This window comes from Cervus elaphus, chromosome X (genome assembly GCF_910594005.1).
Source record: "Cervus elaphus chromosome X, mCerEla1.1, whole genome shotgun sequence".
In the NCBI taxonomy this organism is placed as follows: Eukaryota; Metazoa; Chordata; class Mammalia; order Artiodactyla; family Cervidae; genus Cervus; species Cervus elaphus.
The window spans coordinates 134492300-134504952 of record NC_057848.1 but is presented as its reverse complement, the minus strand read 5'-3'; the positions used below and the strand labels follow the sequence as shown (position 1 = coordinate 134504952).

Sequence of the window (12653 nt, the reverse complement as noted above, 5' to 3'; positions counted from 1 at the left end):
AACCAGGAGCTTGTAGTTCGATTTCCAGTGTCTTTTGCCCTCTCTTTTCTGTTTCATACCTGCACTGTGCACAGACTCCTAAATCATTCGCCAGTGTTTGTGGTTTGCATGGCTTTAGGTAGAAATTAAATCTCTAATCTTACTCTTAAGGTATACTAAGAGCGCTTGGGTTTGTGATCTTCAACTTAATATTATGCATCTGCATTATGTCCTCTTCCTTTAAAGAGCTCTTTATATTTTTGGAGATGATAATTTAAAAAGGAACAAACAAATTGCATTCTTCACTTTTTTTGGCCTCACGGCTTGTGGGATTTTAGTTCCCTGACCAGGGATTGAACCTGGGCCCTTGGCAGTGAGAGCACGGAGTCCTGACCACTGGGTCGCCAGGGAATTCCCACAAATTATATTCATAACCGTCTGTAGCCTCCCTTTTTTGCTTTCTTATTCTCTACTAATGTTAGGATTCTAGTTATTTCAAAAGGTTTGGCAGTTAATGGACCTGGGAGAAGCAACCATAGCACTAATCACTGCCCACCTTATGGCTTACCTTGAGTATTTTTTTTTCCATATGGCATAAAGGGAATTTCTAAAATCAATCAGATTTTTCACTTAATATATAGTAATTTTTAAAAGTGTTCCCACAGGAGAGAATTTTAATCTCTACTACAGCTCAGTGATAAATGAAGCAGCCTCAGCAAAGGCCCTATGAGATGAACACTCGGGAGATGTTTATGGGAGGGTGCAAACTTTCTGGAATGGAATTTGGTAATATATATGTCAGCAGCCCTAAAAGAAATAATTTTTACCGTTATTGTACTAATTATATTCCCAGGGTCCTGTCCTAAGGAAAAATTGAAAATTTTTACGTAAAAGATTTATATATAGAAGTATAATTTTATGTTAGCAGTAAAAATTGCAGAATGCTAAATGTCCTTTAATTTTAATTGATTGAATGCTACGGCCATATGGCCATTAATCAGCTCTTTAAAAAAGATTGTTAGTGATGTGGGAAAATACTTAAATGGAAAAAGACACAAACTTAAGCAAGTATAATCCCAATTTTATTGAAAATTTATACGTGTATATGGACAGGATTTGTGGAGATCACAGAACAAAAATTTCAGGAAATAATTGAAAATGTCTCTGGTGCTTATCTTTGGTGTTTTATTATGGGTATCTTAATTGTTATTTTTGTCTTTACAATTTCTGTGAGCATATCTATAATACATATATACCAGAGGAAATGGGGGGGGGCTTTTTAAAAATTAATGAAGCAGACTTCCTAAGTTACATACTTAAAATGCAAATATTTCTGTTGGGCTTCTAAAACTTGAATTCTGTTCTGTAGTTTTTTTGCCTTGAAACTAGCCCTTTAGCACCTGCATAGTGTTCATCATCTTAAGTAAAGATTTGCTGTTTTCTTGCAAATTGTCTCTATGAGTTCATGTATAAAGTTTGTAACTAGAATATAGCATACCCACCTATCTTCAGTACAAGCATTTATTTATGCATCTGTTCAGTAAGTGCTAGTAAAATGATAAGGAATGGGGCCTTCTCTAAAAGGGCCATCAACCTACAGTGGGTAGAAAAATTCAAACACACACAAAAATCAGCTTAAAATTTAGATTAGTTTCAATTAGGAGAAAAATACCATCTGCTTTCAAAATTAATAAGGGTTTTAAAAGTTCATACACTTAGCTGTGCACAGTATTTCTACAACTAAAGTATGGGGGGTGGGGAAGAAGCACTAACAGTGAAGAGTAAAGTTAGCCTTATTAGTTGAAGATGAAGTGACTTGTTTAGAAACCACAATAAAGTTTTAATAATTGTTTCAATAGTAGTTTGAGACTAGGGTAACTATGGAATAAAAGTTATTTTTCCTCTTCAAAATGAAAAATAAAAGTTCTAAGTCAAGAGACTTTTTAATCTGTAAAATGTGTGCAATAGTTTGTATCATGAAGGGCTCATATAATGGAAAATGTAAGTGGAGAAGCAGTACACATTGTAGATAAGAACTCAGACTTTAGAATTAGACCTGGATTTAAATCCTGACCACAGAATTGGAGCTTTGTGACCTTGGGCTAATTATGTATTGTCTGAGGTTTTGTTTTTTTAATCTATTAAGTGGAAGAATACTTCCTTAGGCTGTTGAGGATTAAATGAAATTACGTTAAAGTGTAGTAGCCCAGAGACTGCCTGATACATCATAAATTTACAATGATCATATCTTTTTTAAAAATTTAAATTATGTCCCCCTAATCTGCTTTGGTGTTTGAATTATTAGATGTACGTTTGTTATAGAAACTTAAATCTGGAATATCTAATCTTTAAGACCTCATCGCCTGATTCTTCCAATGAAAATTCCCCGGCAACTCCTCCCGATGAACAAGGTCAGGGTGATGCCCCATCACAGCTTGAAGATGAGGAGCCTGCATTTCCACATACTGACCTAGCAAAGTTGGATGACATGATCAATAGGTGAGTTGATTTTGTCTTATTTTTTGATGTATGTCATACACAGGAAAAACAAGATTTTCAGCATAGTCATTAGTACTAAGAAAACAGCAAGAGTGGATAGGAATATCACAGTTAACTATGTTGCCTGTTTAAATAACCTTAACATCTTAGTCATTGCCAAGTACTTTGCAACCTGTGGTTCTTAATGGATTTAAAAATGAAAGGAAGTAACAGTGTCAATAAAGTGTTAAGATTAATGATGATCACTCTAGCTGGTGTATTACTGAAGTAGAACCATATGTGTGATTTCCCTTTTTTCTTATTGGTGAATGGGTTACTGGATGACTTGAATACTTTTTGCATGGCCCTGAGGTAAACCAGGTCATAAGGAGATTGAGTTCCTCAGAGCCTGCTCCTTGTCAACTGATTAGTTTGAGGCATTTAAGCATCTCACCCATTTGTTTCTCCTGATCTTCATCTCATGGGGGTAGTTCAGAGTATACATTTTTTCATACTCATAATACAAACATTCACCTCCACCCACCCCCACGCTTTATTTGGAATAAGAGTCAGAGAGTGAAAGTTTAAGCTTGTGTATACGGAAGGAAAATATTTAAAAAGAAGATAAGGGAAGAGTGTGTCAGGGACCCGCCCCCTCGCCCCCATAGGTCTGTGGTCTTACACCAGGCTATAAGCTCAACAAGTGAGTCCTAGGGAGGTGTGACACATCCCCTCAAAAGAAAAGGCAAACACACGCTTATAGGGACTTACTTGCTTTACTAAGTTTACTTCTTAAAAACATTCTGATTCCATAACTAATATAATGTAAGTACGCACTGTTAAACATAGAAATATATTATGTCAATAAGGTTCACTGTAATTTCCTCCTTAGGTACACACCTCCCAACCAAAAGTTATCACTAGCAATAAGGTGTGCGTTCTTCCAGATTATCTTTGTGTTTATTATCATAAGTACTGCTTTCTCTACAAATAATGGAATTCTTATATATTACTGAAATGTTTTCCTCATTTCATTTATCTTAAATATTTTTCCTATTAATATATATTTAATTCATTGTTTTCAGAGGTATATTTGAAAGAACACATTAAATGTATATAATGAATTAGTCAAGCAAGCAAACAGTTGTATAAAGTTGTGATGTCCCTGACCGTTCTCTATAACAGAGATACAATAGCAAAAAGTTATATTTTGCTTTTCAATTTTTGTCTGGTGGTTGCTCACTGAAGGACAAAATTGCATGTTACCAAATCTCTTGGGGAAGAGAAACATAAAATGATTGTTTTTTGCACTTTCGTATGAATTCTAACAATAGATATCCATTTAAGTGATATTTGATTATTATAGTAGTTTTATAGCTAAGTTATTAAAATAATCTATTTCCCCCTTCTCTCATTGCTATGTTTTCTTTTTTTTTATATTTTTTTCTTGACAGTGTCTTAAAAAGTTTTTTGTTTGTAGAGACAACAGATGACACTTAGTCAAACAAAGCAGATAGTTTGCCAACTTATGGTTTTAATATTTTAGTGTCATTTTAATTTTAATATTTTCATGGTGAGGTAAGTAATTAGTAACTCATTTATAGTGCCTCTTTCAGTGTTCAACCAATAAACATCTTTGTATATTATTAAAACTCTTAGGCCTCGATGGGTGGTTCCAGTTTTGCCAAAAGGGGAATTAGAAGTGCTTTTAGAAGCTGCTATTGACCTTAGTAAAAAAGGTAAGTTTAAATGGTATGAGGCTTTCCATATAATGTATCCTACTAGAAAATAGTTTCACTTCATGCCTGAATACTTTTTCTGTATATTCCTAGACAAGAACATTTAGCAAGTTTTCTTGCTATGGCTTAAGATTTATACCTGGAGCACGGGTTCATATCCTTTGGACAACCTTGAAGGATGTTTGTGAACTCTCTGAAGTTATACATGAAATTTGTATATAATCATGTTTAAACTGTCCAGCTTATGTGTTGATTATTTTTTAATACACAGAAAGGTTTGAATTTCCTCTAAAAGAAAAAAAAAGACTTGAAAGATGAGATACTGTGTGTTTTTTGTTTTTTTTTTTTTAAAAACCCATTTTTTAAAAACTTTTTATTCTTGTCTAGAAGTAAAAGCTTAATTTTGGAAATAATTTTTTTCAATGATTGATTCTTGAGGTGCAACTGAATTCTCTTAGCAAAGGGCTACTATTGTAATATCTACTTATTTTTAAGGCTTTGGAGATTAAAGTAAACAGCAGCAACATTTTAGCTTCTGAAATTGGGTAGCCATGGATGTGTTCCAATTATCAGTTGAAATTAATTATTGTAAAAATTGTCTTTGGTACCTAGCTTAAGTCTGTCTCATTCCATGGCAAGGGTAAAATTTCCTTTGTCTTCATTACCCTCCTTCATTTAAAGAATGTGTCTTTACACCTTACTAATCTTATAAAACCAATATAATGAGTTACGAAAATGCATTTTCAGATTACCATTGTTTCTACTGCTCAAATTTCTTTTGTTCATTTACACATTTATTCATCAGTTCAGCAAATTTTTTGAAAACTTCTGTCCCAGGCATGTTCTAAGTCCTGACTTTACAATGTTAGGTAAAAACACACAATGGTTATTTCATTTAATATCATTGACATCCATGGGACATGCAGTCTCTACCCCTCCCACTCCCCCATATTTCTTTAGGACCCATGGTTTATTTTAATTTTAGACAAGGTTCAGATTTTAACCAAAATCAGATAATATATACAAATTGAATGGCTTTTCATTTTGTCATCAAGAGTTAAAGATCTTTTGTGTGTGTTTGGGGACATGTAGCACTATTGCCTTTCTGAAACCAGATGGAATTAAAGACATTAAGAAACAGATGTTAGGCCAGTAAAAGAGACTAATAATGAAGATGATAATTTATCTTTAATTGATGAAGCTCTTCTGTAGAATAATATAATAGTATTTGTCAAGTGGATAATTTACAACCAAAATGAGATTTTAAAAATAGTTGAGAAGCATCATTTTTTGTTTGTTTTAAAGTTTGTTGTCAATAAAATACTATAACGTATTTAAATCTCCTAGCACATTGTTCTCATAACCATTGTGTTTTTAATGTTGGGCCACTGTCATAATTAGAAATATTTTCAGTTTATCCTAGTATTACTTGGCTTAATGTACTTTTATACAGTTAAGTATTTTTGAAATTCACTGATGGTGGTTTTTATTTTTCAATGTTACTTTTTTGACCTCTTAGATAATGCTATGAATTCTTTTCCAAAACTAGTCTGCAATTGTTAGCTGTTACTGAATATTTTACAGTTACTGCTTTTATCATGTAATTGGACATTGTAAGACAATCAGATAAATAATTTGTTTACATTAATTTTTCTCTCCTTTTCTTAGGCCTTGATGTTAAAAGTGAAGCATGTCAGCGATTTTTTCGAGATGGGCTAACAATATCTTTCACTAAAATCCTTACAGACGAGGCAGTGAGTGGCTGGAAGTTTGAAATTCATGTGAGTCTTTTATTTTAAAAATCTGATTTATATATATATATATTTGGTTACATATTTGATCACTACTTGAATTAAAGGATTTTTTAAAATGAGAAATTTTGTTATAATTTCGGTTGAAAGAAGCATAATCATTTAGAATGAGTGTGAGTTTTCAAGATAGAAAACATTGGTTTAATCTGTTTCCTTATTTCTCAAGTGCCTTGTGACTTTTGAGATGCCACCATATTTCACTGAAAATATGACACGGTTGTGAAATGCACCAGTCACTCATTTTATGTACCACTAAGAAAGGAAAATGCCCAAGATGGGGAACCTATTATCTGGCACACAAAGGGTCAATGCAGAGAAATAAACTCTACATACAAAAAGAGACACCAAAGAAACCTGCACATTTCAACTTTGGCACCTGATGGAGGGGGAGAAGATCTCTTGAAATTTTTAACCACAAGCCAATATTCAGTAGTGGTCTCAGGTTTATATGATATAATATTATATGATTATATGATATAATCAGATTCTAAAGATCTTAAAAAGTGAAAAAAAATGTGCATTTTTAGATTGAAGTACTGTAATTTGTAGTAACTGTAATTGAAGTAACTGTTCCTTGTTTATTATAGGAAAATATGGTCTCAAATTGTGAGTTTTTGAGTATGGAATGGAAGCTTTGGGAGTTGTATCAGACTTTTGCATTGAGGCTTAGATAGTAAACCTGTTCCATCTTGGATATTTAGTACATTGCTTAGATTTTAGAGTTGTTGCCTCTAGTTTAAAAATTGCAGAGAGGAAGCAGTGGTAATTTTCATCTTGTCTGGGGACACAGAGCAGTGCCTACTTCATTTTGTAAGCCATTGCAAATGTTTTTTGAAAGTAGATACTATATAATTTAAGTAAATGCTAATTTCTTTCTTAAAATTTATTTTTAATTGAAGGATAATTGCTTTACAATATTGTGTTGGTTTCTGCCATAGGTACACATATGTCCCCTCCCTCTTGAAACTCTTTGCCACCTCCCTAATTTCTTTTTTGATACATCGGTTTGATCCCAATATTAGTAAAGTTAAACATAACTCAAATGATCAGTATCGAACAACTGAAGGATAATTATTAAAATATAATTAATCAAGATTGGAAGATACTTCTGTTCAGAATGTCTTTATCTCATTAATTACCCTCTCCTTTTATATAACAGAGGTGTATTATCAATAATACTCATCGCCTGGTGGAGCTATGTGTGGCCAAGTTGTCCCAGGATTGGTTTCCACTTCTAGAACTTCTCTCCATGGCCTTAAATCCTCATTGCAAATTCCATATCTACAATGGTACACGTCCGTGTGAATCCGTTTCCTCAAATGTTCAATTGCCTGAAGACGAACTCTTTGCTCGTTCTCCAGACCCTCGATCACCAAAAGTGTGTTGATTTGTTGTTTTTAAAGTTAAATGTTAACAGTTGTTCTGCTCTGCTACAGAACTTTAAATGACCTTAACCTCCTGGTAGCATGGAGTAGAGTTATTTCATATAGCTCTTAAAGGGATTTTGCATTGTTGTTGTTATTTTTTTAATTTAAAAATATTTTTGGCTTTCTCAGTATAGTTAGTCCCATTGTCTTTTGCCCATTCTCTTGAGAAATAGTCATAATTTGAGTTAGTATGAAACAGAACATGTTTTTCCTTTTCAATAAGGGTGGAGTAGATTATTTCTTTGACTGAGGCCTGTCTAATGTGTCATAAAACAATAGAAAATACAAATGAAAGCAAAATAGCAAAGCTGACAAATATCAATTAAATATATTTAGTATACAAAATGCAAAAGTCCTCCAGTGTAAATTTTCTATACCAGCATAAATAGAATGTACATTAAAAAATGAATTCCTTAAAAAAAAAAGAATGCCTAACTATACTTATTCTAATTAATATTAAATAATTAACCATATATAGTTTTTAAATTTTAGAATTTAGGAAGACGTTTTTAAATTTGATGACCTTATTATTCTTTTTTTTAAAAAACAGGAAAATTTGAACTTAAAATGTTTGGTTTATCCTGTTAAAAGTGGAAGTCATCAAAGTATATTGATTACATTGAGCTAAGATTTTCTGATTTTTCCTAAGATTGATATTGTTGCTGCTTCAGGCTTGTTTTTGTTTGAGTAAATCAGTATTTAAATAATGACAATCTCCAAAATATACCTGTTTTTTTTTTTTGTTTTTTGTTTTTTTTTTAATTTTTTGCTCTATAGTCAATAATCTGCAAGAGTGTCAGAGGGGACAACTTGATTTAGGATGGCTTTGAGTTGAAGATTTTTTTATGTATCTTTGAAGCCTAGCTTTTCTTGAATATTACTAGTTTTTGAGTATTTCTAATTGCTTAAATGTACATTTCAACTAAAAACATGAGATTAACTTTAGACTGATTTTTACTTTGTGCACATATATATAATATGCTATATATATTATAATAACTGTTGAGTGTGTCAGCCTAATAGTCTCATTGCAGTTACTGGAGAAATAAAAATATATTACATAATAAAAATGTACTTTCTTTGAATTGCTGAATGTCAGAAGGGACCTGGTGAATTAAATGCTCAGATTTTTCATTGTTTTGATTTAGCCTTTTAAGGCCAAATTAAAAGGAAAATATTATAATGAACTTATAAAAATCATATCAAAACTGCCATAGTGTTTCTTTAAAGCATTATCTAATACTTGGCATTTTCCCCATGTCCTGAACATTGTTTTTTTTTGTTTGTTTTTAAATAATTGTAGAAATGACTTTCGCTTAAGGCCTAATATAGAAAGTGCCCCTCCCCTCCCTCACCCCCAGCTCCCTTTGTTTTTCTTCCCTTAGGGACTTCCAAAATGCAGCCTTTTAGAAGGCAAGGAATAGAAAGCTGTTTTAGGTAGATGAGTTTTTAAATATATTTGATTCTTTTATCTATGTAAGCTATTGATTTGTTTTTAATTTTACCTATAGGCATGCTTTTAACTACACATACTGTTGCCTATCCCAGCTACATTGTACTTGTTGTCTCTTAGGGAGGAGGTTGAAAGGTAATTCATAGTATATTGCATTGTGGTACCTCTAACATGAGAACTGGGGGGTATTCACAAGTCAGCACAAAGCATCAACCAGCATGTTCTAATTAGGAGCAGCAAATGGGATACCAGGAATTCATTTTTAATGGATAGGTCACTCTTGAGCTTTAAGATTATTGTGTTGCAAGGGTATTTGTGGTTATTCAAAGCTACAACAAAAAATAAATTTCAAACAGTACCTTAGGTTACCAAATAATCTTTCTTTTCTTAAAGTCTTTTTACCCTCTTAAATTTTTAAAAATAGACCTCAGATAATAAGGTAGTCTCATGATGGGATATTTGAGATAGAAGCATGGCTTCTAATTCCAGTTCACCAGTTATATTGATACAAACAGCTGTGCCCTAATGATCTAATCGGTACTACCAATTATGCTTTTCTCTCATAGACAGGATTACTGTTAACAACATGCAATATTTTGTGTCTTTTTTTCAAAGATGGTTTTACATAATTATTTTCCTTTATTGCATTTCCTGTTTCTAATTAAGAAATTACTTCAGATAGCATTTTCCCTCCCAAAGTCGGAAGTTAACTTTTTTACTAACTGTATTACAGGGTTGGCTAGTGGATCTTCTCAACAAATTCGGCACTTTAAATGGATTCCAGATTTTGCATGATCGTTTTATTAATGGATCAGCATTAAATGTTCAAATAATTGCAGCCCTTATTAAGTAAGTTATGTTTTAAAATGAATCTTCAGTGCATTCTAGAAATTGCTACTTAATTGCTTAATAAAAATTGAGTTTCCTTTCTCAAATATGGTTTCTTTAGCTGGTAACTTGGATTAAAAAAAAAAATAGTCTGAGTTCAGTCCTAGTTGATTGTAAGAAATTGTATATTGAAAGAAATTTCTGTCTTTCTTGTTTCAGACCATTTGGACAATGCTATGAGTTTCTCACTCTTCATACGGTGAAAAAGTACTTTCTTCCAGTAATAGAAATGGTTCCACAGTTTTTAGAAAACTTAACTGATGAAGAACTGAAAAAAGAAGCAAAGAATGAAGCCAAAAATGATGCTCTTTCAATGATTATTAAATCTTTGAAAAATTTAGCTTCAAGAGTTCCAGGACAAGAAGAAACTGTAAAAAATTTAGAAATATTTAGGTTAAAAATGATACTTAGGTAAGATATTTACCTCTTGAAATAATTTATGTGAATTTTAGAATCATATTTAACACTTAATTTCTCTTATAGATTATTGCAAATTTCTTCTTTCAATGGAAAGATGAATGCACTTAATGAGGTGAATAAGGTGATATCAAGTGTATCATACTACACCCATCGGCACGGTAACCCTGAGGAGGAAGAATGGCTCACAGCTGAACGAATGGCGGTAAGTCCTTTGATTCTAATTTCATGAATAAGAATCTGTCTAAGGCAAAAACCGTAACTCTACTTAAAGTTAGTGATATTAGCATTTTAAAGAAAATGTTGCAATTGGGAGATGGTTGGATCAGTTTGTGACTGTTAATCCTGATAACTTTTTGTAACTAACATGGTTTATTATTTGTGTTTTTTTTTTGGTGATATATAATTATTTGATGATAATGGGTAGCTTAGCACATCTTTGATACACTTACTGCTGAATGTAGGTGTTCTGAAGTAATTATCAGCTGGGTGGGAGTTGAAGTTGAGTAAAGAAAGGTGATTGGGTAGTATCTGGTACCTGTTGAATGAAGTCACCTATTCATTTGATGAATTCCATCCACTTAAAGATTTTAAAATAGGAAATAAAATTACTGGAATAAGGAACACGTAAGTTAATGTTTTATCATAATTGTAAGGACTTCACTTAAGCAGTTGCGTTTATATTATTTTGATGTTGAAAGTTTAGGAAATTTTACTTACCAGAGATGATTGCATCCTTGTAGTTTAAAAATGAGTAAGAATGCCACTTAAATATTGGTTGCATAACCTCAGTGCATACTGTCTGACAGTACTGAGGAGACATCTGTAAAAGAAGTGTCCTTGACCTCAAGGAGGCCTCAGTTTAATAGGGAAAACAGTGATTAGGATGTGATAAAAGGTATGGTATGTGGAGGATGCCTTGATTTTGGCTGTGTGTTAGGGGGTCAGGTGGTAGCCTTCTGGCTTGGGGTGTGTTATTTGTCTGTTCACCTCATGGGAGGTCTAGCACAGAGCTACTCAGTGTGGTCTGAGGTCTCATTCTGGTCCTTGAGCCTAGATGAATACAGAAAATGGCAGTAAGTGTCTAGGAACTTCTGTAGCAAATTGATACTGCCACATTTTAATTGTGTTCTTCAAAAATATATGCCTGTAACAGATTAGAAGTAAAAATGGACCTTTACCAGCTGAGAAGTGTACCTCCTTCTCTAACATGTTTTGGGACTATATAGTTTTAATAAGTTGAACACTGTGAAATCATACAGTGTGGGCTATTTGTATAATATCATGAGTTAGTTTTCTTTTATTGGCTTAAATGTTAAATAAATGCCTGTCAAGCAATATAGCATAGTGTTCAGGCTTAGGAAGCTTACAGCCTTGATTCAGTTTCTGGTTCCAATACTACTGAGCCTGTTTACTTTTCTGTAATAGGGCAGTATAGCCCTCATTAGGATTGTTAAGATTAAACAAGCTAATGGATAAACAATAATAGTGTAATTGGGTAATAAATAAAAGCAAAAAATTTAAAAGTACCTTTTATCCAAATCAAAACTGGTATAAAAAATCTAAATCCTAAAATGGGTCCTGTATCTACCATAGTTAAACCATGGTGATTGCTACATTTAAGTAATAATTTTCTGAGTAAATGCTAGAGTAAAATATTTTTTAATGATTTCACTATTTTTAATTCATGAAGCATTTCTGTTTGTGCAAAGTTAAGTTCCATGAAATTGTGATTTTTCATAATTTTGTATCAAAACACATAAATGTGTTACATTAGTACATTATATTTTGTGAGTTTTTAAATTCCTACTAATGCTTAGAAGTGTGAGCAATACTTTATGTATATATTTTTATATTTATAAAAATTGTATTTATAAAATTATAAAAATTGTATAATTGTATTTATAATTATTATATTTTTGAAAGCTTTGAGGCAAGTTTTTAAATTCTTTTTAGGAATGGATACAGCAGAACAATATTTTGTCGATAGTCTTGCGAGATAGTCTTCATCAACCACAGTATGTGGAAAAGCTAGAGAAGATTCTTCGTTTTGTCATCAAAGAAAAAGCCCTGACCTTACAAGATCTTGATAATATCTGGGCAGCACAGGTAAGGACTTTAAGATGGTGGTTATTTGATTTGTAAAAAGAAACGTACTAAAAACTAAAGAAATGAAGTAGTTGTAGTGAAATGGAATGAAGGCTTACATTGTTTGAAAGTCCTGTCAAGAATCTTTTTGAAGTAGCCAGTCATATTTTTAAAATAAAAATAGTCCATCATCTACTGTATATATTTGGTAAAAGTCAGCAATTTGTAGGTTTTAAATAAGAAACAAACAGTAAAATAATGAGAAATGTCTATTGAAAGAGTATAATACATCTATAATTGATTTCTTCGTATACTTAAAGAACTCTAGTGTCAGGAGAGTTAAATCACTAAATTATTTATAAAAACCTGTAAT

General features: G+C 32.2%; 1 protein-coding gene across 5 annotated transcripts in view; it reads left to right on the top strand.

The window, feature by feature from the left end:
• The window catches only part of USP9X (ubiquitin specific peptidase 9 X-linked), a 115159-nt gene that overhangs the window by 36407 nt on the left and 66099 nt on the right, over window positions 1–12653 (top strand). For all 5 annotated transcript variants that reach the window (XM_043897836.1, XM_043897837.1, XM_043897838.1 and 2 more), the window contains exons 3-10: window positions 2333–2478; window positions 4117–4196; window positions 5865–5977; window positions 7167–7385; window positions 9621–9736; window positions 9935–10186; window positions 10259–10397; window positions 12149–12301. In XM_043897836.1, the coding sequence (XP_043753771.1) occupies window positions 2333–2478; window positions 4117–4196; window positions 5865–5977; window positions 7167–7385; window positions 9621–9736; window positions 9935–10186; window positions 10259–10397; window positions 12149–12301 (1218 nt within the window). The remainder of the gene's footprint in view (window positions 1–2332; window positions 2479–4116; window positions 4197–5864; window positions 5978–7166; window positions 7386–9620; window positions 9737–9934; window positions 10187–10258; window positions 10398–12148; window positions 12302–12653) is intronic.